General features: G+C 52.4%; 2 protein-coding genes across 3 annotated transcripts; one reads left to right on the forward strand and one right to left on the reverse strand.

Annotated features, from left to right (window-relative positions):
* Positions 1-1,843: 1,843 nt before the first annotated feature.
* On the forward strand, positions 1,844-22,499 carry MICALL1 (MICAL like 1). Of its 2 annotated transcripts, none has more exons than XM_071422842.1 (16): positions 1,844-2,066; positions 8,177-8,225; positions 10,233-10,374; positions 11,485-11,588; positions 12,233-12,360; positions 14,562-15,142; positions 15,677-15,740; positions 16,398-16,783; positions 17,060-17,538; positions 17,999-18,133; positions 18,461-18,587; positions 18,945-19,035; positions 19,407-19,480; positions 19,888-20,002; positions 20,339-20,385; positions 20,684-22,499. In XM_071422842.1, exons 1-16 carry the CDS (start codon positions 1,921-1,923, stop codon positions 20,803-20,805), a joined length of 2,790 nt encoding a protein of 929 aa, XP_071278943.1. In that variant the 5' UTR covers positions 1,844-1,920; the 3' UTR covers positions 20,806-22,499. The 2 variants fall into 2 exon arrangements, with proteins under 2 accessions (XP_071278943.1, XP_071278941.1); XM_071422840.1 differs by having other exon boundaries at positions 1,845-2,066; positions 12,230-12,360.
* Positions 22,500-23,192: 693 nt separating this feature from the next.
* CUNH22orf23 (chromosome unknown C22orf23 homolog) lies at positions 23,193-26,692 on the reverse strand. The gene is made up of 6 exons (XM_071422844.1): positions 26,561-26,692; positions 26,273-26,335; positions 25,731-25,907; positions 25,121-25,255; positions 23,831-23,931; positions 23,193-23,521 (listed from the first exon to the last, which is right to left on the reverse strand). Exons 1-6 carry the CDS (start codon positions 26,649-26,651, stop codon positions 23,417-23,419), a joined length of 672 nt encoding a protein of 223 aa, XP_071278945.1. The 5' UTR covers positions 26,652-26,692; the 3' UTR covers positions 23,193-23,416.
* Positions 26,693-26,696: the final 4 nt, after the last annotated feature.

The raw sequence follows: 26,696 nt of genomic DNA on the forward strand, positions 1-26,696 counted from the left end.
GGATGCTAAGAGCTCACTGTCTCCAGTTCTGGAGGGTTTGAGGCAGCCATATCATTAAGAAATTAAAGGATTGAGATGCCACTGCATTGCAGCAGCCCATGGGGAGCTGTGTTCATATCAAGCAGAATCTGCTCCTTTTTGATTTTAGGGCTGGCACTTTTCCTTCTGTGTATTTGCTAACAGCAGCACAGTAAGCATACCTGTCAACAGCAACTGCCCTACTTTCTTTCTATCCAAAGCCCAAATCTTTCCCAGGAAGTGCTCAGGTGGATGTGATACACAACACGAGAACCCTGACAGGTATCTCCATGATCAGTTCTAGTTCATAGCATAGCAAAAAAATCCAGCGTGTTGCTGGGATTTTAATATCTGCTTGGCATGTCAGAATTACAGATTTTTAATGCATATCTGTATCATCTGAAACACTCCAGTGGTTACAGCCTGTTCTCAGGTCTGTGAATATGCTGCTGCTTTGTTTCCATCTGCCAGAGCAGTTTCCAAAGGGTGCACAGAGCCCATGCACTCATGTCCCTGGCTCCGCGCCTCCTCTGCGGGACTGCCGAAGGTTAACTGAGCAGGACTGGCACTTGGTGGAACGAAGCCAGGAGGAGCTTGCAGCTCTCGCTGGGTGGAAAGATGGGCTCAGTGAGCTGTGGTGCCTGGCACTGCTGGAGGCTGGAGGGTGTTCAGCAGCATCAACAGAATTCCACTGGTGCTGGGAAGGCACTCCAGAGGGAGGTGGGGGTGGCTAGAGCTCCAGCCTTGCTTGCTGCAGCAGTGTTTGGTGAGTGGAAGTGGTTCTGCACAAAATGGTTTTGTCAGAGGGAACCACAGTACAGGGGCACGTGCTCTGTGTCTGTCTCTGACCTACAGTTGTGAAGGGGTGAGTGTAATTACGGAACCTGGAAAATTCAAGAAAACCTCCCTCATCCTGCTGTCCCTTAGGATACATCAGGAAGACCCTGTCAGGCGGCTTGGGGGATGCTGAATAGCCACCACAGTAATTACAAGACTGACACAATGTTTCATTTCCTTTTTTGCTTACAGAGTAGTTTTTCTTGTGATTTACGCCACAGCTTATCTCGGGCACAGAGTGGGGAGATTGTACAAACCAGTCAGAGAATTTATTTTTCACTTGTTACAGTTCTGGGACCATAGAATGATAGAATGAACAGCAAAGTAGAGGAAAGAGGGTACTACTAATGAAATCTGAGTGAAGGAAGGAGTGTAGAGCCCATACAAAATAATTGCAGAGAATGGACTCTTAAAGATTTGGAACTGGCAGCAATAAGCTCAACATCAGTGTGATGGTTTGGTCTTCCACAGAGGTAGCTGTTGGAGGTGAAAAGAAAGCTCAGCCCAATAAAGTAGCCTTTAATAGTGTGCTTCCCCGCCTTGTCAAGCCATCGCCCCGAGCGTGCACACCAGCTCTCGTGACAATCCATCGCCTCGATGTTGTTCCTGAGATTGTATCGCACTCTTCCTCCACGTCTTCCAGGGCTTCCTGTGAAGCACTGCCTGTGACTCCAATGTCTTGATCTTCAAAGCTCTCCTTGGCCCTGAGCCTACCCTGGGAGCCACCTACGTCCCAGATGTACTCCACTGCTTGTGCCCCTAGGACTGCTGAGAACTGCTTCTGCCTGGAGCAGCCTCTGTCTAAGCCTGAGAGGGTTTTAGCAATCAGGCTGCCGAGTGGTTTTTAATCTCGTTGAATTTAAGTTGTGCTCAGGCCCAACTCTTTCCCCGAGGTGGGAGAGGGTGCTCTCCCTGCAGGCCGCCCTGCTCCCCGGGAAACGCCGGGCCCGGGGGCGCGGGAGCTTCCGCGGCGCGTGCGGGCCCCGCCCCCCGAGCCCCGCCCCGGGAGGCCCCGCCCGGCCCGGGCTGGCGGCGGCGGCGGCGGTGCTGGGAGCGGCCGCCCCGATGTCGGGTCCGCGGGGCGCCCTGCAAGCCTGGTGCCGCCGGCAGTGCGAGGGCTACCGCGGCGTGGAGATCCGCGACCTCAGCACCTCGTTCCGCGACGGACTGGCCTTCTGCGCCATCCTGCACCGCCACCGGCCCGACCTCCTGTGAGTGCAGGCCGCGCCTCGCCGCCGCTCGGACGGGGCGCCGCGGGGCCACGGCTGCCGCCCGCGGGCGCTGCTGGCAGGAGGAGCGGGGTCGCGGAGGTTTGGGGCGCGGGACCCCTGGGACCTCCCTTTCTTGGAGGGGTTGGGCCGCCTGTGCTCAGGAGCGATCACGGGGGGACTCACGGGGGTTTGGGGGGATGGAGGAGCTGTGGGAAGCGGCTCCAGGCTGGCTGGCAGGGAAGCTCCCTGAGCGGGGACATGAGGGGCTCAGAGAGCGGATGTGTCTCTGTTGCGCTGATGTGCTGGTAGGGGATGCACTGAAGAAGATGCTGTCGAGAAATAGTTGGGTACTGGGAATGAAGAATTCCACATTCCCAGGCAGTGCTGAAAGCCAGATTGTATGGAGCTCTGAGCATCTTGGTCCAGTGGAAGGTTTCCCTGCCCATGGCAGCAGGGTTGGAATTAGATGATCATTCAGGTCCCTTGCAAGCCAAACTATTCTATCACTCTGTGTTTCAGCAAACAACCTCCTGACCTGGTCCTGCAGACCTGTCAAGGTCAGGGTTAGCAGAAGTCATGCAATATAAGGGTGGTGAGAGCACGGAGGTGGACTAGGTCCATGTGCCCTAATGGGAGCGGTGCCTACCAGAGAAGAGACGTGGTGTTGGTATCTGGGTGTGGGGGTGTTTTGCCTCAGCAAGAGGTGAGCTTTCACACTTCAGGAGGGCCAGAGGCCTGTCCTGCACAGGGACATTCCCAGAGGCAGCCACTCTGAAATCTGTAGAGGCCTGGACCAGGTTGCTGCTTGCATTTGCTTCTAGCTTGCTTTCTCCGGATGCCACAGTGAAAGAAGGAGGCAGCAAAAGCCAGCAGGGGTGTTGAGCCTCTCTAGCCTCCCCCAGCTTGTGTATCTCTGGGGGGGAATGTGATTTTCAGGAAGCAGACAGTGAGTTTGGGATTGCTTGGGGGCGCTGTGTCAGGCTGGAGAAACTGGCTGGGCCGCTGGAAGGAATCTGCCCCGACCTGCGCTGTAACCCTGTGTGCCCCGGTGGTGCTGGGAATCCGGCGCCCATCTGCTCTAATCCCTGGAGCCCTTGCAGGGCAGGTAGGCATCGCCCCAGCTCGCTGTGCCTGCGGCATGCACACACTCCTTGGCCTGCCCTAAAGCCGGCCAGGATGGTGTGTCCGTCACGTTCTGCTCTGGGGTCGGTGGTTCTTCCTCTGAGGCTGCCCATACTGACCAAGTTCTCTTTCCTGAGCTGGCCTCAGGAGCGCCTTTTGCCGTGACAGCAACCTCTGTCAGGCAGAGGGTTGGCCGTGACTCCACTGTGGAGCTGTGGTGTCCACGAGAGAGTGGAACAGGCCGGTGTCCTTACAAGCTAAAGCTGAGCAGGTAGGCTGGAAACTGAGCTGCTGCCTGCTGTGTTTCAGGTGGCTGCCCCAAAACCCTCAGCATGGTGTTCTGGAATGATTGAGAGCCAAGACATACAGTGTCTTTGCATCAATCTCTGGGTCTTGAAGGAGCTGTGTGGTCTTGTGTCCTGCAGCTCTTGGATGGTATGGCTCACTCTGACTAGCTAGAATGGAGCCTCTGAAAATGGTCCCAGTGACAAGGCTGTTGGGTGGGAAGAGGCAAATTAAGGACAAGAACACGTGCAATTATTATATTTTTTTTTGTAAATGGCACAGCAGCTGGGAACTGAAAAGCAGAGGTTCAGTAAAAGCTTATGATAAACACCACTAAAACCACCTGATGGTTTCCCATTAACCATATTTGCCATCCCATTAAGGCAGGGGCTGCTGCTCTTAAGTTGTCAGTGGGCTTAAATCTGCTCCTGGCAGATGTCCTAACTACGTGCTTCACAGGTCCTCTGCACGAGCTGCATTATAGAGACAAGGCCCAGGGCCTTACAAGGACATGGCATGTTGTAGAAGGATTTTCAGACCGTCAGGAGAGCAGCATCATTTCATCTGATTCCAGCTTCTTCAGCCTGTCCCAATTTGGAAGTGGGAAGATTGGATCAGAGGCAGTAAATCTCCTGACGGCAGAGGAAAAGTGGTTGCCCTTCTTTTCTTCTAAAGTGCTTTCAGTCAGTGCAGTAATGGGACTTGGCAGGGATCTGCAGTGCCTTTCTGACCTTGTGTGGTGTTCCTTTGTGCGGGACTCTCCTGCCTGCACAGACAGCTGTGCTGCTCCCCAGGGCTGGAGTTCCTCTGAGCTCCACAGAACTGCCAGTTCCTCTGCTTCCTTGCTTCCTGCTGGCTTTTCCTGGGATTGCAGAGAGGAGGAATGGGCACATCCATAGGAGAGCTGAGCTGAAGCTCTTCTCTACCTGTGTGACACCACTCCTCTGCCATCCTGATTCCCTGGGCAATGCTGCTGTGGTGGCTGTCAGCCTATCCCAGTTTTCTGACCTTGCCTGGTTGCACCCCTGTTGTGCTGCTGTGCTGGGAGGGAGCACGCTGAGGAAGAGGCTGTCATGAAGGACCACATGGGTAAGTGAGACTGAGGACAGTTTTCTGCATGACTCCTGATTTGAACACAATCACCGTGGAATAAGGCAAATTGGCATCAGAGGGATGTGCTGCCCTGGAGAGCTTTGGAGCAGCTCCTGCAGAGCTCTTGGAAACACTATAGATTTGGGCTTTTTGAAAGAAGTAGACTGGAATTCCTCAGTGTCTGCTGAATTCAGCTAAAGGTGTCTTGAAGTGACCACCAAGAACGAGGTGCACACCGCCAGGACCTGTGTGTTGAACCATGCAGATACAAATCCCTGACTCCATTGTTGTAGGCACTTCACTTGGCTTTGTTACCTCGCTGTCCCAGTCAGGGAAATGGGAAACTTGGATTTAGCCTCTGTGCTGCTGGCTGTGTGATCTGGAGATGAGACATTTAATCTCTTCTCTTCCCTTTTCAGTTAAGCTGTCAACAGCCAGACCAACTTGACAGTGGACTGTGGGGATTAATGAGTTTGTTTGCTCAGTGCTCTAGAAATCTGAAGCATGAAATTAGTGTTTACAAGGCATTTGCTACAGATTAATGAAGCAAAGAGCATCTTTCAGCATCTCAAGCTGTACAGCCTCCCTGCCATGCAGGGAAGGATCTTGGCATTCAGGGGTTAGAAGAATAAAAGGAGTATGGCACATGCCTTTGGAGTGTTGGGAGAGATGGAGGCTTGAGGATAACAAGAGATGAGAGCTGTTTTAGAAATGCTGTTTTGTGTCCCTAGAGCCGTAGGTTTGGTTACAGGCAGGATCACAAATCTTGTTTGTTCCTTCCCATGTACTGCCTGCATTTCCCTGACAAGACCTGGAAAGCTGAATGGCTTATTATGTGGCACTGCCTTAAAGTGCTCATGATTTATATTTGAGGAATCCAGGAATTTGCTCTGGTTTTAGCTGTACAGCACACCCTCCCCCCTTCCCTGGATCTGCTGTGCTCCCTGGCAGCTGCCCTAAACCCTGGAGTGCTTAGTGGCTCTGCATGTATCTAATTAGGTAAGTGCTTGGGATGTTATTTGCATAGAAATATTACTCCAGGATATGGTACAGCACTGGGGTTTGCTGAGTCAAGGCAGTTGTTCAGCTGGGATAGCCAGAGTCTTGCCTGTCCTTACATCCAGTCCCTTGGATGGGTATGTTGGCAGGAGAGGAGCCTGAGCAGAGCTGGATGAAAGACTGCTGAGATCAGGGCAAGGAAATAATGTAACATGCAGCCACATGTCACAGAGCTGCGAGATGGCAAGTTCTGGGCTCTCTGCAGAGGAGGCAGTTTATAGAGGGGAAAGGGGTGTGTCTGGAGTGACTCTTCCCCATTCCTGAGAAGCCATGCTCCTTGCACATTGGTACTGGGAGCTTGCCTGGAGCCACAGGGATGGCACGTGACCAAATGGCATATGGGAGTGCTCATGTCAGGAGCAACACAGGTCAGTGTGGTCCTGCTTGGCTTATCAGAGAGGGAGCTGGAAAATTGAGAGGAACTGAATAAACTGATCCCTGTGACCATGTACTGATGGACTTCAATGTCTCAGATAAAGCTGAGTCTGCAATCCTACATTAATGGAAAAGAATCTTCTATTCCCTTGCTGCTTGGTAACCCCTCGATACCTCTTGAGCTTCACATCCTCTCTGCTGGCATCTGCTTTTCCTAATGGATTTGCCTTGGTATGCTAAAACTAAAACAGCTTTGGTTTGCTGGGGCAGAGTGAAATGGACACGATGTTTTGTCTGTCAGAAAATACTCTCCCAGCCCGGCCCACCAAGGAGTCTTCAGGCTTCCAGCTACACCACTCCCATATCCTGAAAGCAAAGGCATTCAAAATGGAGGTCATGAATGTTTAGAGGGCAGTTGATATATAACTTTGCTGTCATTGCTTCTCCTTTGTTCCAAGTTGGCATTTTCTTTAAAAGGAAAAAAAAATACTGCAAGGTTAAAGGACTTCTCTTGGCAAAAACAAAACAAAAACTTAGGGAAAAAACATCTCCCAGTGGAGACTAGTTATAATTACAAATATGGCAGTGGTTTTGACATTAAAGCATAGGCTGCAGCTGAAACTTTTGCTGACCAGCATGTAGAGAAGAAAAAGTTGTGGTATTTTGAGCAGTCTGAGCTGTGTACATGTATTCGCATGAGCTTTCAGGATGGTAACAGAGCTGAACATCCAGCCCACCTTTCTGTGTGTCTGCTGCATTTGCTCCTGCAGCAGTGAGTGGCTGCAGCTTCGTTTGTGAGGAAACGGCACCAGCAGCCTCTTGCTTTTGAAGGGAGGAAGTGTAATTTTCTGGTGGTGTAGGCAGCCGGGAAAACCTTCCTGAGCTCATCACAGACTTCCTCTGCAGCTTTGGGAAAGCTGCATGAGGGGCTTTGAGAAGGGGCTGGCTGCTCTGCTGTGTGGCACCAGGACAGGTTGTGTCGGTGTTCCAGGAAAAGGCAGTAAAATCCAGAGGAGGATGGAGAAAGGAGGTTCATGCAGCCCCTCTCTGCAGGTGCGTGGTGCCACCTCACCTGGATCCTGGACAGCACCTTCGGGATGGGGAATGCATTCCCTCCTCTAGTCTGAATTGTCCTTCTGTGTTGGTCTCCCAAGCTTTGGTCTCTGTGGTCCATTGGGGTGGCTTTGCTTGATCCTAGACCTTTCTGGAGTGCATCCTCCCGTGAATCCAGCTAGCAGGCACACCAGGCTGCTGCATGAGGAGATTTTGTAACAAAGCTGAGGTCCTTGGCAGGAAAGAGCTGTAAGCAGTGCAGCGTGATGCTGTTTTCACACGTTGTACCCACACGCACATGCAAAAGGCATAACTAACTCCTTCCTGCATTTCTCCCCCTCTTTTGAAAGCCTGCAGACTTCTCTATCTTTCTGCCCTCTGCTTCCCTGGTGAAGACAGCTAATCAGTCCCTGTGGCCATGTTGAACCCCCAAAGGGCTCCAGGGGAACAAGTGAAATGGGTTGGAACAAATGGATCCCCTGAGTTGGAGACTTCTGAGATTCCTCTGTGTGCCCTGAGCACCTTGCATTCAGCTCCAAGGGCTGCAGCTGAGGACTCTTTCTTGTGCACTGTGAATGTTTGGAGAAAAGCAAGGACAGAAGTGCAGTTGAAGATGTTCTGTGTCACCCCAGATTCCTTAAGGTGGTGCAGGGAGGTTTGTCTAAGGATCCTCATAGAGCCACCTGTATATGTCCCTTCTTTCTCTTGAGGTGAGGGATCTGTCTCCCCATCCACCACTGTTGTGCCAGTGGCCTTGGAAAAGCAAGTCTGGGGTCATGTCGTGCAGTGTTTGGTGCAGCAGTATGTGGTGCTAATTGAGACATGGCCCTGGTGTTTCTGCAGCCTTTAATCTCCAGGGCAGAAGTGGGTAATGAGAGACAAGAATGACATTTTAATTTCCTGGTCACCACCCATCTGGGACTCGCTTTCTTTTTTTAATTGCAATTTCCCTTTGGTTTTCTGTCCCATTACAGCCTGAAATCTGCTTTGCCAAGGTTTTGTTTATCTAGGGTCTTAGGTGTTGAGTTGTTGTAAGGTTGACTGTCCTTGGACTCTACGTGTGATGGCATAGGGGCACTTTTCTTCTGCACTTCATGTGTCTATTTTGTGCTTTCTCATTTCAGAGACTTTGATTCTCTCTCCAAGGATGACGTCTATGAGAATAATCGCTTGGTAAGTTCCTGTTCTGCAGTGCACAGGAGGAAGAAATTATGTGAGAATGACTTGATGGAGGTCATGTAGTGTGGGAGGAATTTGTGACAGTGCTGAGGATATAAGAAAAATCTGTGTTTGTAAGTAACAGGCAGGAGCTTCTCTGGAAACGAGGGAATCTGAAACATCAGCTTCCAGCCTGTTTATCCTAATGGTTGCCAAGACATCTCAGGTGAAGATTTGAATGGTGCAACATCTTGACTTCAGGTGTTCCAGATTTGCAGGCAATGGAAGCAGGAAGCTAGTTTTACTTCAGGCATCAGCAGAGAGAAAGGTCATGCTAGACCCTGGTCTGCAATGTTCCTTTCCTGCTTGGGACAGCTGGAGCCCATAGCAGAAGCAGGCAGTGTGGAATGGGGAGGTGCCCAGCCCCAGGGGCTAGTGGTAGGACAGAGCAGCAATACCCCTGCTTTTTTTAAATGACAGAAAGACCTAGTGGCTGCAGGCTCCATCTGATAGTCTGTGGAGAAGCATGGCCCTTCACCTGCTACATACAAATATCTTAAGGGTGGATGTTGAGGATGAGGCCAGACTCTTCAGTGATGCCCAGCAACAGGAGAAGGGGCAATGGGTACAAACTGAATTACAGGAATTCCTCAGCTGAATATGAGGAAAAACATTTTTTTACTGTGAGGGTGACAGAGGACTGGACTAGGCTGTCCAGAGAGGAAGTGGAGTCTCTTGCTCTGGGAATATTTAAACCCCAACTGGATGTGATTTTGTGCCACCTTCTTTAGCAGGGGTTTGGACTAGGTGATGTCTGAGGTCTCTTTCAACCCCAGCCATTCTGTAATTCTGTGATTTGGGATTTACAGGATTAGGGCTGTCCAGCTGTGTCCTGGCACGTCCTTTCCTACACCAGTTGGCCCCTTTCAGTCATTAGCAGCTTTTTCCATTCAAGACCCATGCAATGGGTATCTTGTCCTATTAGAGACCTCTCAGGTGGGATCTCTCTTCTCTCCTTGCTCCTTGCAGCCTTGTGTTTAGTAAGACTCAGTCTGGACAACTGACTTAAAGCCAGGCTGAGCAAAGCAGGATGTCCATGGGGGGCACTTTTATGCCCCTAATTACTGCAAATATCTATTTTCTTTTGTTTCTCCATTACTTTCCTTTATAACTCACACCCTGCACAGCACCTTATGCCCCAGAGACTAGGCACCTTCAGTCTTTACCCACACCCAGTACCTTTACCTGTGCACCTGGTACCTCACCATTCAGTGCCCAAACCACTCTCATCTCTTCCTGACTTATTTTTCCTCAGTCCCTGCCATAGTCTTGCACCCCTGTGCCTGGGAGACCACTGGGGGTATGCTGCCCTTGGCTCAGCAGAGGGATGGCCAGTGTAGAGACAGTAATCCACACATACTGACAAGTGGGAAACTCTCCAACAGCTTTTTTTTCTCTTCCATTCCTTCCTTTTGCGTTTGCAGTTGGAGGAGATGGGTGCTTCTTATCACAGTGTCCTTGTTTCTGCTTGCTCAGACACAGAAAAGTACTGGAAGTACTGGCTTGTGCATGGCAGGGTACTGGATGTGGAGCTGGGATGGCTCTACTGATTGTGGGAGGGGAAGGTGAGGTACCCCAGAGCATGAAAGGATGGGCAGTCAGTGTTTCTGTGGGGTGAGCATTTGGGGTGGCTGGGGACACTGCTCAGTAGAGCTCAGTGTCACTGGAAGTACCTGCCAGCCCTTGGCCCTTTGTGGTGCCAGCCAAGACTCTGCCAGTTCTTGCATGAGGGCACTGCTGGTTGAGCTGAAAAAACACTGGGTTTTTTTTCAGTGAAAACTTGAAGGGAACCTTGCTTCTGTTGCTTCTTTTTTTAGTCAAGCAGCATGTCTGGAAGCCTCTGTCCATTAGGGATGCCATAGGCTCAGTATTTAACCTCCCTTGTGGTTCTTCCAATTTGATATTTCTTTTACTTTTCATGAAGCATCAGTTTTCTTCCCTTAGTGCCTCTTGTTCCTGCAGGCCTTTGAGCTGGCAGAGCGGGAGCTGGGCATCCCAGCCCTGCTGGATCCCAATGACATGGTCTCCATGAAGGTGCCCGACTGCCTCAGCATCATGACTTATGTGTCTCAGTACTACAACCATTTCAACAACCCCAGCCAAGGTGAGTGTCCTCCCACCCCTCAGGCTTCCAGTTTGTCCCTGTTTGAGTACAGGAAACCCAGCACAGCCTTGTGCTTCCTCCTTCCTGTGGCAACGGGGAGCTGTGTTTGTGGGGAAGGGGAGAGGAACAGGTGGTACCTGCCTCTCCTGCATCTTGCTGGTGCCCCTGAGGAGGGCCTGGAAGAGAGAGTGCGGTGGGGTGAGGTTTCACAGGAGGTGTGGGGTGATGTAATAGCTCAAGCTGTGGAAAAAGAAACGCCTTTCTCCTCCCTCTGCACTGCATTCCTGCCAACTTGGGTTGGGCCACCACCCCTGATGCTCATCAAAACTCTTTGTGATCTGCTCTAACCCACTAAAATAGGAGAAAGCTAAGTAGGAGCCCATCTCCCACAGCTAATCTTTATGACATGGGTACATGTAAAGTGACTGGAGGACATAGGGAGTGGAGCCAGGCTGGAATGTTTCAAATCAGCTCATCTGTCCCTGCAGCTGCGGCCTGAGCTAAGTGCTTTGAGACAGCTCTTCCCAGGCATCCTTTGGCTGGGTGGAGATGAGAGCTCCACATCTCCCCTATTTCAGTAGCCACAACATGAGATAAATCTCTTCCACTTGTATATGCTTCTCCAGGGATGCTGGTCTCCCAGACAAGGAATCCTGCTGGGGACTGGTGTGTGAGCTCCAGCCCCGACAGCAAGAGATGCTTCACAGACCTGCTGACAGCCTGGAAGCCCTGGGGCCCAGTGGGTCACCACAATACATCAGCAGCTGCCCCAGCTGCTCTGGGCTTTGAGCGTTGCTGAGGGAGGCAATTACAAGGAAGCCAAGTAGCACGTGATGAGTAAATAAAATCACAGTGAGAGGCTGGCATCCCTGGGCCACAGAAGAGGATCCAGAGCAGGCCAGGCTCTCTGGCAGCCTCACAGCTGACCCATTATTAGATTGTGTTTGTCTCTTCCACCTAAAATAAGCACTGAAGTTTTGGGAGAGGCAGGTCTCATCCTATGTCACAAGGCTGGATGATTTTATTTTTTTTCCCCTCCCCTTCCCGCACATGGGTGGTGTGAGTCACCACTGCTCTCCACGCCTGATCCTCCTTCCCTCTTGCCTCCAGCCAGCGTCCCTCCGCCTATGAAGCGACCAGCTGCTGCCTCCTCTCCTTCTCTGCTGTCCCACAAGACCCCTGTGGCTGCAGCTGAGAGTCCTTCAGCACCACAGGTACCTGATTTCTTGGTAAAGTTTCCAAGACAGCCTGAGGCAGTGGTACCCCCTGTGCTGTGGGTGAGGAGATGGGGAAAAGCCTGTCACAGAGCCATGTAGGGGCCTGCCTGTGTATTTTGGGAGGGGTGTTTGGGATTTTGTTTCCTTGTGGGATCCAGCTGAGACTGATTTTTCTCTGAGTCTGTGGACTGTAATTTGTCCATAGCAGACAAGAGGTTGGGCAGATTAGTGCTGGGTGTCCTTCCTATGTGGGGATAACCCTGTACATGAGGAAAGAGCAGGAGTGTGGAACTAGAAGGGCAGAAAAGATGCCTTTTATTTCAGTTTTTAGCAGTTGTCTGGGATAGGACCTTTTTCAATGTTTCACAGGATCCTGGTGCATGGGGTATAGATTAGTCCTTTCCACCTTAGACCTTCAGCTGTAGATAGGGCCAAGGCACCTTTGGAAGTGGCCCCTTCTAATTTGGGAAGAGGCAGCCTGCCTGTGCCTGGGCTTGAGGGCAGCTGTTCTGTGCATTGTCAGCCCCTGAGGTCAGCCCCTGAGCCGTGGGCCTTGCCCAGAGAGCAGCTGCTGTGGAGAATGCGTGCTCTGGGGAGCAGGCTGTGGCCCCGTGCTGAGCTCCTGTGCTGTGTCCCAGGAGGAGGCCCCCTCGGAGCAGCGGCCCCAGCGCAGCACGCTCAGCAGCACCTGCGCAGCCTGCCAGCAGCACGTCCACCTGGTGCAGCGCTACCTGGCCGAGGGCAAGCTCTACCACCGCCAGTGCTTCAGGTAGGTCGTGGCCAGGCCTGCTGGGGCAGCCTCTCCTCGGCACACGGGGCCTGCTGCACCCCATCTTCGAGTGTCTGCATCCCTGGGCAGCATGGAACATGAACAACAGTGCTTGAAATGAGAGTGAAGATGTTCCATTTGCCTGCCAGCCCCCTGTCCCAGAGGTCTGACTAACCCCTTGTGTCCCTGTGCTCCATTCCTATCCTGCTCCCTGCCTCCCTTGCTGACTTGTGCTCTCCCACTTCATTTACTTGGAATCCCAGCCTCTTGAGCTTCTCCCACCTCCATAAAAAAGGATGCTCTACCTCTTTGCCACCTGCCTACTCAGGACCACCCCCCATCCCCTTCCATTGAGGTCTAAGCCATGACATCATCCTACAGACCTCCTTCCACCTACACTCCACATCCTCAACTGGATATACAGGCTTCCATGCTGCCTGGGTGGTGCTGAGCTCCCAGGGAGCATGTGGAGAGCTGCAGACTCTTAACAAACTGAGCAATGAGCAGCTCTCTGGTTACTCCCTGAGTACAGGTCCTTACCTGCAGCACCTGTGAAATCATTTCACTCTGCTTTCCCTGCTGTGATGATGAAGAAATGAGATCTCTCCCATGGGCCACAGGACAAGGGTTGGCATCTGGTCAGAAACATGGAGCCACTGGGTAGATGTGGGAGGCCTCATTCACCTGCCTAAGCTAGTTGGCGATGTGCTGTAGAAACAGTGTCACAGGAGGGCAGCTGAGCTGAGGTCCATCAGGCTTCCCATCTGCAGCTGGGACGAAAGCAGGAGTTTTGGGGTTCAGGTGCAACCTGCACTGTCCTTATGGACCAGAAAAAGGAGAGGTGCCATGTCTGCCGTGGCACAGCTCATAGCCCTTCAGACTGAGCAGGGAGATCCCTGTAATTTAATCCCAAATATTTTGCCTCCTGATTTGTTTTCTTGTCTATTTTCTGGTTTGTTTGTTTGTTTGTTTGTTTTTCCTGTGCTGATTCATGGACAGTATTTGGTCAGAAATGTCCTGTGGCAGTGGTTCCTGTGGGCTGATGGAGATAAACCCAAAGCAAACCACTTTCTCCCCTTGTCTGAGCTTTCCACCTCCTCATTTCATCCTACCCCTTCTGTCTAGAGTTCCTCTGCACTCCATTTTAAAGGAAATCCCTGTCAACTGGATGCCCAGAGCAGAATTCCTTGCCAAAATTATCTGCTGGCAGCATAGGGCAGCCAGCTGCTGCAAGCACCAGGTATTCAGACAAGAAGGAACAAGCTTGGTTTTCATGGGAGTGCTTGATCAGCCCCTTGCCTTTGGCTGTCTTTCATGTATGCTATCCACCTCTCTTCCCAGGTGGAGAAGGACTGACTTGCTTGCCAGTGTTTGTGCCATCATGCTTGTGCCTGGAGGGATTCATTAGGAAGCATTCAGAGTCTCAGTGGGGGAAGAGTGGATGATCCAGGGAGATGTGGCAGACAGCAAAGGACAGGGAAGCTATTAGCTCAATTTCAACAGGCAAGGCAGAGTGTAAGAATAGCCCTGCTGCCTAAGGCCCTTGTCCTTCCAGCCAAATGCTGTGGCCCAGCTGGATGCCATGGTCAGCATTACTGAGGCTGAGCATGAGACCAGGCCAGGCTCATGTGTTCCTTCTCCTGAATACTCTGGAAGCCTCCCATGCAGGAATTTCCCAAGTAGAAATTGATGTAGTTTTATTTAATAATCAGCATTGGGGACTGGTTGTTTTACAAACAAATGTGTCTGACGGCTCTTTAACGTGCCAGGACCCTTGGCCCCTGCAAGGCAGCCCGTAGCCTCCTGTGCCAGTTCTGAACCAGTTGCTCCCTAATTCCAGTTGATATTCACTGTTTCATGTCTGTGAATGGTTGATCCCTCTCCCCATTCCAAATGTGGAAACCACACCATATCCCAATACCAACTGTCACCCTTGCACATCTGTTAATTCTTTTCTGAGATGAAGGAAGAACCTAAATGTGTGCAGTATTTGAGCTCTGAACTTGCCATGGCTTCCTATAGTGGCCTGCTTACATTTCTCTACTTATTTTCTGAATTACTTCCCCAAGGGCACTCTAGGATTTAATAGCAGAGGTAAGAACTAACTCTGTGTCCCTACAAGGGTCTTCCAGGTGTGTTGCCTTCTGTGAAGGGCAGGATGGCATCCCCCATCTCATGGTGCTCTCTCTTCTCCTTGGCAGGTGTAAGGAATGCTCCAGCACGCTGCTCCCAGGGTCATACAAGCCTGGGTCAGAGGCAGGGACTTTTGTCTGCACGCAGCATCGTGGTAAATTGGCCGTGAGCGGGAAGGCAGAGAGGAGACCCAGCCTAGACCGACAGTCACCAGAGCTAAGAACTGAGACTGGGGCTGACAGCATGGGAGAGAGTGCCCTCCTGGCAGGAGCAGAGGTGGGGAAGGATGATGCTGACTCCCAGGAGAGTGTGGCAGAGACCTCTACGCCTGCAGAGGGCCTTGCTGGCCCAGCAGAGAAAGACAGCACAGCCAGTAAAGCAGAGACACCGACAGCCCCTGCTCATGCTGGCAGTGGGGCACCTGTCTCCCAAACTCCCCCCAGGCCTCCAATCCCCAGCAAGCCTGCAGGGCTCACCCAGGACAAAGCCAGCTCGCTGGATGGACGGCTCAGAGACCCACGTCCCACCCCAGCCCCAAGGAAGGCCACCGATGCGTCTGCCCTGTCCCCTCCAGCCTCCCACCCTGTCCCCCGGCCCAGGTCCACTCTGCAGGGCGAGGGCAGCGAGTGTGGGCCTGGCATGGTGAACGGTAAGAGGGCAGGATGGTGGCAGGGGTTACCCTCCACATCCTCAGTGGCTGAGGTGCTTGACTGCAGGTTGGCTGAGTTCCCTTCCTTCTCTGCAGCCTGACACTCTTCTGCCTCCAAATAAATCTTGGGCTCAGACACCAGGTCTTTGATTGTCAACAATTGCCATCCATCCCCATAGCAAGGAGAGCAGAACTAATTTTCCTGCCTGTCTGCTCCCTTGTACTTCTCCAGAGCTCTTCAAAGGCAGCAAGCCAGTGTGGAGGGAAGTTGGTAGAGCTGGAGGAGTTTGCAGGTGTGGTAGCAGAGGGGCATGTCAGTTCTCCAGGTGCAGCTCCCAGGGAGAAGTGGGGAGAAAAAGGCAAAGGGGATGTTTGCAGTTAGCTGGCTGCATCGACTGTGGGAGAAATGCTATGGGGTCTTCAGTGAGTGGGAATAGCCACCTTCCTGTGGGAAGGTATCTAAGGTGCCTCATGTTGGTTTAACCCTTGTTCATGTCCTTTTGGTTTTGTGACAGTCTGCCTATGTCTTTCTAGGTCGGGTACCTGAAACCAGCCCCCCAGTCCCAAAACCTCGAGGGAGACCCTGCTCCTCTGATCGGTACGTCCCTCTGCTTGCAGATCACCTGAGAACTCCACAGCAAGGCGGAGTTGTGGGGACAGCACAGCTGTGCTCTTCTCTCTCACCTCCATCAGCTCCTGCTCTTAGGAGCATGTAGGCTTTGACCAGGTTCCTTTTGCAATAGGAGCTAGCCCAGCATGGTCAGACCAACAGTGTTCATCCGTACCTCCAGGGATTTTATTGTAAAGAGTTTGAGAGCTTCAGAAAGGTGTTTTTGTGGCACAGGCAGATTGCCAAATGCCTTCTGAAATGGCCCTGCGTGTGGGTGCTGAGAAGGGGACATTTGTCTGCCTTGTGGAGGGTTTGTCCTGGGAAAGGTGGGAAGACTAGCTATGCCTGTAAAGCTCAGCCTTTACCACTGCTTAGCAGATGGAGGCTGTAATATTCAGACACCAAAACACTGGGCCCAGCAGGCAAGTCAGGCAGGCTGTGTTTCCCTAAGGCCTGTGGGTTTGCCCACAGAAAATGAGACACTGTGTCTGGGGAAGCCTAGGGTCATCCTTGGATGAGAAAGCTCCTTCTGTATGGGAGACATCTTTCTCCATCTTTCCTTTCCCCCAAGGGCAAAGTCTCTCTCCAGTTCCTTGCCACCCCACCTTGTCTCTGCCATCTCGATTTCTCTTTCTCTTCTGCCAGTGGTGGAGCTACTGCAAGAGCCAAGGACCCACCATGGATGGCCTTAGTGCAAGCAGAGCCCAAGAAGAAGCCAGCTCCCCCTCCTCCCCCAGGCAACAGCCATGAGACTCCAAGTAGGACTTCAGAGGAGGAGGATGGGGAGGAGGTGGGGAAAGCCAGGAGTGAGGAGAGCAGGTCTGATGCCACAGAGCCCAAATCGTACAACCCCTTTGAGGAAGAGGATGAGGAGGAAGTGGAAAGTGCTGATACCCAAAAGAGCACCCCTGAGCAGGAGCAGAGTGAGACTGCTGCCAAACCTCTCCACCCCTGGTATGGCATCACTCCTACCAGCAGTCCAAGGGCAAAGAAGCGGCCAGCTCCACGAGCCCCCAATGCTTCCCCGCTAGGTGAGCTTCCTCCCGCTCCTTTATCCCTCCTCTGCAGCCCCTGTGTATCCCCTTGGAGGTTCCCCCTTCCCAGATGCCTCTGCATCACCCTGGCAGGCCAAGCCTTTATGCAGTGATGGTTGCATTAGTTTGCATTAGCCATGTCCTCTCTACCCACTGGAGAACAGCATCTGCAGGCAAGATTTTACGCTGACCCTTGTGTCCAGTGTATGCCACCCTCCCCTTCTGTCCTGGCTGTCTCTTCATTCCTCCCTGAGCTCTCCCTTTGCTTTGCAGCCCACCACCCCATCTCCAGGCTGTCACACTCTGAGCCGTCATCCTCCACCCCATCTCCAGCCCTCAGCCTCGAGAGCATCAACTCTGAGAGTTCAGCCAAGGTGCTGGGAGACACCGATGAGGCCTCAGTGCCCAAAAGCTCCTCTGAGCCCACTGTGCACGTGCCAGCAGCCGCCAAGAGTTCCAGCGCTGATGTACCGCTGGCCAGCGTCTCCTCCGGGGAAAGCCCTGCTGTCCCAGCCAGCCTCTCCACCAACTCCCCCTTCTCCTCCTCCAGTGAGCTGGCCAGCCTCAGTGGGGAGACGCAGCCCAGCACCCTGCACAACAGCAGGAGCATCTCCACTGGCAGCCTAAAGACCAGCCCCAGCCGGCTGCCCCCCAAGCCTCCAGCTGGGGCTAGCCCTACACCAATCCTCTTGGCTTCAGATGGGGGTGCTGGGAGTCCCAAGACATCTTCCTCACCCAAACCACAGCTGAAGGTGAGATGATGACCTTCTCCCCATCCAGATCACAAGGTTTTTCTTCCCCATCCATCACTCGGTCACAGGAGATCTGTGGGTCCAGGCTTGCCCCTTTGCTTGATGTGTGACCCCCTGAAAGCAAGCTTCAGGCCTGTGTCAAATAGTGGCTCTGCTTTACTCTGCCTACCCCATGTGCTAGAGAAGAGGCAGGATGCCATGTAGTCTGAGCAAATAGGAAGGGAACCGTGAAGGAAAATATTTCAGCATGCTTGTGAGAGAGAGGCTGGGAAACTGATGTCAAACAGGAGCACAGCTATTTTTTTGACTAGGTGCTTGTGGAGATGAGTGTTGTGTTCCTCCTTTAGGAGGCTGTGGGGCAGGACAAATGCTAGCACTGCCCTGTCTACTCATTGCTACCTGTTGGGATCACTTCCCTTCCCTGGATGCTCATGTATCTGCTTTTGTCTGCCCTCTCCAGTCTTCCTGCAAAGAGAACCCATTCAATCGGAAGCCATCGCCTGCTGCCTCCCCCTCGGCAAAGAAACCGCCCAAGGGCTCCAAGCCTGTGCGTCCTCCTGCGCCAGGCCACGGCTTCCCACTGATCAAACGCAAGGTAAAAGGGCCCTGGGGAGCGAGGAGGGAAAAGCTGGCTCTGTGCTATCCCCCAGGGCTGCAGCAGTCCGCAGGCACCCTGCTGAGGCATGTGTGGGCAGGGATTACAGCAGGTGGCTGGGGCTGGGGAGGAGGGGGTGGAGGCTACACCTTGTTCATGAAAGCACCGTCACCTTCCTTTGCTCCAGAGCGGGGTGGGATTTCAGATCCACACTTCGATGGAATATTCTGTTGTCCCTCTGCCCTTGCTAGTGTTGACCAATCTCTGGATTACCCCTGGAAACTGGAGTCTGGTGGTAATGAAAGTGTCTGATTTATGGTTTGGCAGGTGCAGACAGATCAGTACATCCCTGAGGAAGACATCTATGGGGAGATGGATGCCATTGAGCATCAGCTGGATGAGCTGGAGCACCGTGGGGTGGCCTTGGAGGAAAAACTGCGCAGTGCTGAGAATGGTATGTGTGTTGGGCTGTCTGTGGGTGTGGGGCAGGACAGATCCTAGGGCTGCCCTCTCTTCAGTCGAGGAAATAGCAACAGTGACTTCTTCCCTGCTGATGCTGGGGTTGAAAGAGCACAAGAGGCTGTGCTGGCCTCCAAGATTAGTCACAACCTTACCCTGAACATGGAGATGTCCCTAGAAAGGAAACAGGTGGGAGAAGAGATAGGGTCTCTCTGAGCCTCAGAAATAGCCTGAGGTTGGGTTGGCTCCAGCCCAGTGCCTCTCCCCTGGCTAGGCAGAGCCCAGCCTGTTGCAGGGTGATGGGATCCACCAGGGCTGGGAATGGCTCTGAAACTGCCCCTTTGCTTGGCAGACAACCCTGAGGACAACCTGCTTGTGGACTGGTTCAAACTCATCCATGAGAAGCACATGCTGGTGCGCCACGAGTCGGAGCTCATCTACATGTAAGTGTGTGCAGGTGTGTGGAGAGGCACTGACACTTTCTTGGGGAGCCCTTTCTCAGCCCTCCTGAAATGGTGCTTCCAGGGGAGATCCTGATCTGGCCTTGCCTAAAAAGGGAGGGAGTAAGGGCAAGCAAATCTGTCCAGATGTGCTGAGACCTGACCCACAGTGTGTCACCAGAGCCTCTGCAGCAGCTACCCCAGGAAGGCCTTGAACAGTCAGGGCTGGTCCTTACTGGTCCTTGGTCCCCTGGCTATACAGGGCAAGATCAGCATCTTGATGGTTCTTTCCAAGCTCACCCTGTACTTTGGGATGACGTTCCACCTCTCTGGAGCTTTGCAGTGCTTCCCAATATTTCCCCCTTCCTTTGCAGCTTCAAGCAGCAGAACCTGGAGCAGCGGCAGTCAGACGTGGAGTATGAGCTGCGGTGCCTCCTCAACAAGCCAGGTAAAGCACCACTCTGGGTATGCTTACCCCTTTTTTCATAGAACCATAGACTATATTGAGTTGGAAAGGACCCACAAGGATTTTTTCCCTGGGCATCATCTCCCCTCTCTCTAGGTGGATCTCAGGTGAAGAGAGGCAGATCTGTAGGGATGCTAGTGCAATCAGCTGGCTCTAGAGGCTCTGTCCCATCTCAATATATGTCCCAGTCTTGTGCAGGGATGTGCTCTTGTTGTCCCCAGGGAATGCCACATGCAGGGCTCTGTCCCCATAGCACTGCTAGCCCAACTGGCCCTGTAACACGGCAGGGTAGAGGGGATTGTGCTGGAGATCTCTGCCCCAAAGCCCTGAATTTCAGTGCTCCTTCAGCCATGTAACTGCTTGTCCTTCCCTGGGGTTTGGCTGGGTAGAGAAGGACTGGACCGATGAGGACCGAGGGAGGGAGAAGGTGCTGATGCAGGAGCTGGTGACCATCATTGAGCAAAGGAATGCCATTGTGAACTGCCTGGACGAGGACCGGCAGAGGTGAGTGAGGAATGGGGTGAGCTGGGGGAGAGGGGAGAAGCACAGCCTGTCTGACTCAGTGCCACATGAGTGCTTTGTGGGGGTGTCTCAAGATGTCCATGTTGCTGATGTCCTTCCCAGGATTGGGAAAATCCTTGTCTCTTTTAATGCTTTGTGTGGGAAAGACAGGACAGCATGTGCAGCCTGAGGGATTTATCCTGCTGGTTGCAAATGCTCACAAGACAGTGATGGATCTGCCCCTCTATGGCTTCTAAATAGGAGGCTCTCTAGCCTTAAACAATACAGCAGCTGTTTTCAGGGCTGAATTCCTGACCTCTTTCCCATTCTTTCTTTCAGAGAAGAGGAGGAGGATAAAATGTTGGAAGCAATGATTAAAAGAAAAGGTAAGAAACAAATACTTTTTGGAGTGATGTTTTCACTGCTGACCCCAGTAAGGGGCAGCACGAGCCATTTGTGATATTGTATGCAGGAGAGATTGAATCTATTCTGTATAGACTGGGGAGACTTTCCTGTAGGGCCAATAAAGTTAGAGGCACAGTTGTTCTGCACACCTCTGTTATCAGAGAAAGTGTGCATGCAGTGGAGGGCTTTGATTCATGGCTGTCACCCTTGCTTATTGTCATGAGTGTGTCTGTACAACTATTGACATCCCACAGTAACAACCTCCCTTTGCAACCCCAGAATTTCACAAGGAGACGGAGGCAGAGAGCAAGAAGAAAGGCAAATTCAAGCCCATGAAGGTGCTTAAGCTGCTGGGCAACAAGCACGACTCCAAGAGCAAGTCATCCAAGGAGAAAAGCTAGAGCAGGGGAACACCAGCCGTGGGAGGGAACCCCGACTCGCTTCTCCCTGGCCCTGGCTCGCCTCTTCCCCTGCTCCTCCCCAGGCACCCGAGCTGCTGCCCCAGGGAGATGCCAGCCCTCAGCCCAGAGTGGGTGAGAATGACCAAAGCCTTCCTCTTCCCAGGCTGTAGGGGAGCATGGCCATACCCTCTGTGAAGCCTTGTTAACAAAGTGGGGAGAAGACGGATTTGCTTTTCAGATACGTTACCCAATTGTGTGCTCCTGTCAATAACTGAGTTATTGACAAGCAAAGGAGTTTCGTATTTGAGGGAAAACTTGCACTAACTGCACACCGTCCCTTCTCCCGCTCTAACTGTGACAGTTCCACGTGCCTCTGACTTCTGCCAGGAGGGGACTGGGCCTCCCTGTCCCTCCCTGCCTACCCCCTCTTGTCCCTTTTCTGTTCCATTTTTAACTTCAGGAGAAAACTGACATTAGAATCAGGATCCTTTGGGTTTTACTGGCCTAAACTAAAAGGTTAAGAAAATACTCCTGCATCACAAGGCTCTAGAGCCATAGCCAAAAAAACAACTGGTGCCCTATTTATTTTGAGCCATCCCCTCCCTTGAGCGCCAGGGTGGGTGGCTCTGTCCCAAGGCTGAGAGGACCCAAGGGGATGGCGTGCAGCTGCTAGGATGTAGCTCACATGCCCTACTCAGGAACCCCACTGCTGCTAAACACTGCTGACTCTGCTGCCTTCCTGGGGAGGGAGGACCTGTTCCTTTTCCAGGCAAGGGCAGAAAAGCTCAAGACAGACTGAGTGCTGGTGAGGGGCACCGAGCTTGTGTCCCTGCTCACCAGTGCCACCCTTGAGCGGCAGGGGAGAGAGGCGCGGTCACAACTGACCTTTACCCAGCTTCAGTTGTGTATACTTTAAAAGTGTGCAGATGTGGCTGGTTGTTTTTTACACCTCCTTTACTAGATGAATTCAAACCTATCTTAAACTTTAAACCTCTTATTTTATTTGTCATGTGTGTGCGTGTGTGTACATCAGAGGAGGGAATGTGGGGGGCAGTGTTCTTCCAACCATCCCTTCTTCCTTCCATTTTTGTTTCCTGCCTTCACTTCCAAGATGATAAGTTATTTATTGAATTATTGGATCAGTCTCAATGAGAGTTTCATGGGTGTTTCGTTGGTCAGCTGTTCATCATGCCTTCTCATTAGCAAATTAGACATAACCAGCCCTGAGCCATCTGCTGCAGTCTCTTCTAAAAACCCAACAGGCTTTAGCCAAAATGCTCTTGGAGCAGTGCCTTGCAGGGTGGCTGGTGTAGCATTCTGGAGAGGGATCCTCATTTCCCAAAACCAGAGGGACCTGAACCTCTCCTCAATCCCAGCATGGCCCCCGTGGCTGGGAGCTGGCCAGCTCAGCCCTGTGCTGGTAATGCCATCTCACCCTTGCCATACCCAGCAGGCTGATGAGGAACAGTGGTAGGGGAGGGGAGATCCCAAAGCACAACTCTTCTCCAAGGAGAAACAAATCTGCTTTAGAGCCTGCTGCCACATCACTGTTGCCAAAGGCCACTGGGATCACTGCAGCCTGACACCCCTTGGCCCTGTGCCCAGTCAGAAGTTTGATTTGTAAATTATACTGTACTAACCCCATGACTTCCATTCACCTGAACAGAAATAAAAGAAACATTGGATTAAAAAAATGATTGTGGATTAGGTTTCTGATTCCTTTGTGCACTTGTGCTGTCCCAGGGCCAGGGCATGTTGCCTGGCTTTGGAAAGTGGCTGAGTATTGCTAAGAAGCAGAGGATGAGATCTTAAGGAAATTGGAAACTGGAGGTTATGCTGGGATTTCCACAGGAAAAGTTGGACATCATGCTTCAGCCTGCTGGAGGACAGAGGGGCGGGTATTTATGAAGTGAGCAAACAGCCATTTCCAGTCTCTCTGGGAATAGAGTGGCTATTCTGCATACCATGCTTTCAGGAACCAAAAAAATCACAGCAAAGAGCAGCAGGCACTGGGGTGAAATCCCCTGTCCCTGCTTGGCACAGCTGTGTTCTGAGCCCCTGCCCACTGGGCTGCCACCAGAGGTTTGCTGATGCTGCAGGTCACAGTCACAGTGACCTGCCACAATCACGTGCAGCAATGCCAAGGGCTTGTGATTGCACAAGGCTGTCCAGCTGCATTTCCTCCAGAGGCATTCCTGGAGTTACAGGGCCAGGAGCCAGCAGGTTACAGATGTGGTGGCAGTGTGTGTTACCATCATGCTGTCACGAGAAACTTCCATCTCTGGGTAGATGGGAAGGAATGACATTTCTATGGATGGATTGCTCTACTGTGAGGCACTGCAGAGGAAAAAGAAGGCTCTGCTTTGTCATGTTTTGGGAGCCGTTGCTCTGTGTTTTCATGTCTTTAATATTATTGAGCAAGAAGGGATCCAGTGTGTGGGAAGGATTTTACAACTTCTGTCGCTGTGTATGTACAAATTGGTCCTGCCTTCTAGTTTCAGGCAACAGATGGTGCTGCCCCCTCTTTGGAAACAGACAGGGACCAGTGTCCGATGCCCAGAGTCTGGGAAGAATAGCTGGGAACAAATTGCACCTGTGTTTTGCCCTTGGCTTAGTCTTGGAGATTGGATTTGTTCCCAACAGGGAAGGCTTTTGTCATGATATTTCTCATTTCCTCACTTCTTTTCTTGTCAATGATCTCCATCTCATGCAATTTCTGCAAAGTAGAAAGGGGGAGAGCTGAGCAGAGAGAAAGCCAGAAGCTTTTTTTTTCTTCTCTTGCCAATCTCAAGAATAAAAACTCTGTTTCCCTGATTAAGTTACATGCAGTGATGGAAAGAAAGCTGGAAAACAGCTATCCACCATTCCCCAAATTCATGCCTGAGCTGTGCCATGAAAGGAAACAGCTCTTTGCCCCCTTCCCTGCTCAGATACTGGAAAAGACTCTGCTTTATGATCCCTGATACATAAAGCATGGAATTTATGTATTCCCTCCATGCACTGTTCAGCCAAGGCCCTTGCATACCTGTGAGATTTCAGTGAGGACGATCCCTTGATACTTCTTACCCTGTCCTAGAGCTTCCATCTCTGCCAGGAATTCCCTCCTCTCTTGAATTTCATTCCTCACTGGTGGATAAGAGAAAAAACTGTGGACACAGCATCCAGCCAAAAGGCAAGAAAACACGTTTCTGTCTAGATCTGAACCCCCCCCATTTCCTGGTTCTGCTTGAACAGCAGTCCCATCAAGGCAGGGTGATATCTGCTGTAACACTCACCTTGCACAACATATCATCACAATAGCTCAGCAGTCCCTTACATAATGGGAAATGGGACTCTGCTCAACTTCTTACCACTCCCTGACTCCCAGGAACACTAGTTTTGTAGTTTTCTTTATGTAGACAATTCTCTTTTGCTTGTGGGCAATTTAACCAGTCTGTGGATGGAGACAGAACCTGCTGGTGAGGTTCATTAGTTGATATGCATCACCCAGTGACTGCAACCATCCAAGACCAGGCATGGATCATCAGCTGCCGCTTTGCAGCACAAACCTGCAGCAAGCTGATCCAAATCCTGTCACAGATGTGTCAAGGACAACATTCAGCCTGTGACAAGTGTTGGAGGCTACCAAGCACGTGTAAACTCAGCTGCCCTGGCTCCCTGCAGCAGGGATTATCCCTTCTGTACACATGATTCTAGCAATGCCCATCTTTGTGCTGCCCTGGCTGGCAAAGGGCTAGCAGGGCTGTACACATACACTGAAGATTCAAGCACAGAGAGATATTAGGCAGGGTTTTGCTATCCCAGTATACACTGCAGGCCAAAGTCTTTCATTCCTTCAAATTCTGCTTGATATTCAGGTTTTGCTAGTATAACAGCTTTGATCCTGGAGTGGAACAGCCCAAACTGTGGTCAGGCTAACAAGCAACCTGGTCTGTGTTGAGTCATGCTTGCTGGGAAAAGGACCAGCAGTACCTGAGCCTGCTTCCCAGGTATCCCTGCACATCCCATGGCTATTCCCCTGCCAGCAGGGTGCATTTTGTGTGGGCAGCCCAGAGAGCCATCTGCCAGCAAACCTGAGCGGTATAAGCTCTGTGAGGATGGCTGGATCAGAGTGTCACAGCAGCGAGTCCTTTCTCTAGGAAACTGGCCTTTGTGGCTCCTGTCATTGGTTTCAGGTTACTGGCAACACAGCCTGCCACCCCAGCCCTAGGAGGGAGCTGGCTTCCCAGGCTTCCTGCCTGCCACCCCAGCCCTAGGAGGGAGCTGGCTTCCCAGGCTTTCTGGCTGCCTCCCTCCTGGGGACATGCAGACGTACACTCCTCAAACCGGTCAGGCTCAGCTATCTCCTCTTCTTTTTTCCGAACAAACACCTGCTCCACCTTGTCCTCCACCTCATCCTTCCCTAATGCTAAGATCTTCTGAAGTCTTCTCTTCTCCTTTTCCAAATCTCCTGTGAATGCCAAAGGAAAAAAACATTATTATGAGCATGTCTCCTCATGGAGGAGCCTGACCACACTGCTTCCCTGCTAAGTGTGCCAGAGGGAATGTTTCATTAATGTCAGTCCATCCCTGGACTGTGTGCAAGCACCTTGTACACAGGTGTACAGAGCCCACCAAACCAACACCAGAGGTGTGGTTCACATTTATGTGCTAGAAAATGATGTAGTGCTCCATTCTTACTCAAGGACAGTGCAGGTCCCTATCACCTGCCACCCCCCAGCTGGCAGGCAGAAGTCAGCGAGAACTTGCAGCAGATGTTCCCTCAGAGATCCATTTCTGAAGCGTCTTTGCAGACTGAGGGCATGAGGACGTGGAGCAATTCAGAGATACACTGCCACTGCTGGGATTGAGGCAGGGGAGGGACAGAAGGGGAAGAGAGGCTCCAGGCACCACCGTGTATTTATTAGTAATGTTTGCTGACTTACTTGTGGGCTGTGGCTTGAATTTCTCTCGGGTGTAGGCATCTCCTGCCTGGCAGACCTTGGCAGGTCGGAGAAGCGGTCTAGCTGGAAGCCTGCCCGGCTGACAGGCTGCTGCGTGGGGAACAGGCACTGGCTGTTCGCTCGATGGGGGGAATCTCTGAAGGGGCAGGGCATCTCCGCCTGGGGGACGAACCAAAAATAACAGCAAATCAGGCAGCGGGGACTCTGAATGGATGGCTCCGGGCCATTGCCAGCAGATCTACCTGTTGATCTATAGCAGCATCACAAACGAAGACCCCAGTGCCCCAGATGTCTCACTCTGGTCATTGGGCACGGCAGACTGCGGTTCAAGTCACACCGCATCGCCTTGTTTCCTAGCTTACCCGTGGGGACAGCTCACCCCGTTCGTCCCCATGTGTCAGCAGCTGCTGTGCTGCTGCTTTAAAGCACTCGCCCATCCGAGCAGGCTGTGGGCGAATGCCGAGATGCTAAAGCTCCTCCCCACAGCCCAGCAGCGGGCAGGAGAGCCAGGGGGCCTCACTCACGCGTCACATACGCCATCAGGTATCGCTTCTGGGAATGCGTCATCTGCAACTCCTCCATCATCCCTGAAAAACACAACATGCCGATTAAGAGGCATCCGAGCCGGGCTGGGGAGCCCGCCCTAGGGTCATCTCCCCTCACAACCCCAGCCCGAAGGGGAAGATGCGGGTTTGGGAGACTCCAGCCGGGGCGGGACCGCGGTAGGACGCTCTGCCTCAGGGAGAGGCACGGTGCGCGGAACCCCGGCGCCGCGAGCAGCTGAGCCCGGCCCCGGCCCGCTCTGCCGTTACCTCTCACTAACTCCCGCGTGCCTGTGCTGTACCGGGCCGGCCTGCCCGCCGCCGAGACCCCGCCGCGGCCCGGGATCCCCGCCGCCTCCATCGCGACGGCGGCGACCGGGCGGGCCGGGGGCGCGGGCCGGGGGAA

The sequence above is a fragment of the Agelaius tricolor genome, unplaced genomic scaffold (assembly GCF_023055355.1).
Source record: "Agelaius tricolor isolate 1412-34295 unplaced genomic scaffold, bAgeTri1.0.p SCAF_3, whole genome shotgun sequence".
Taxonomy (NCBI): domain Eukaryota; kingdom Metazoa; phylum Chordata; class Aves; order Passeriformes; family Icteridae; genus Agelaius; species Agelaius tricolor.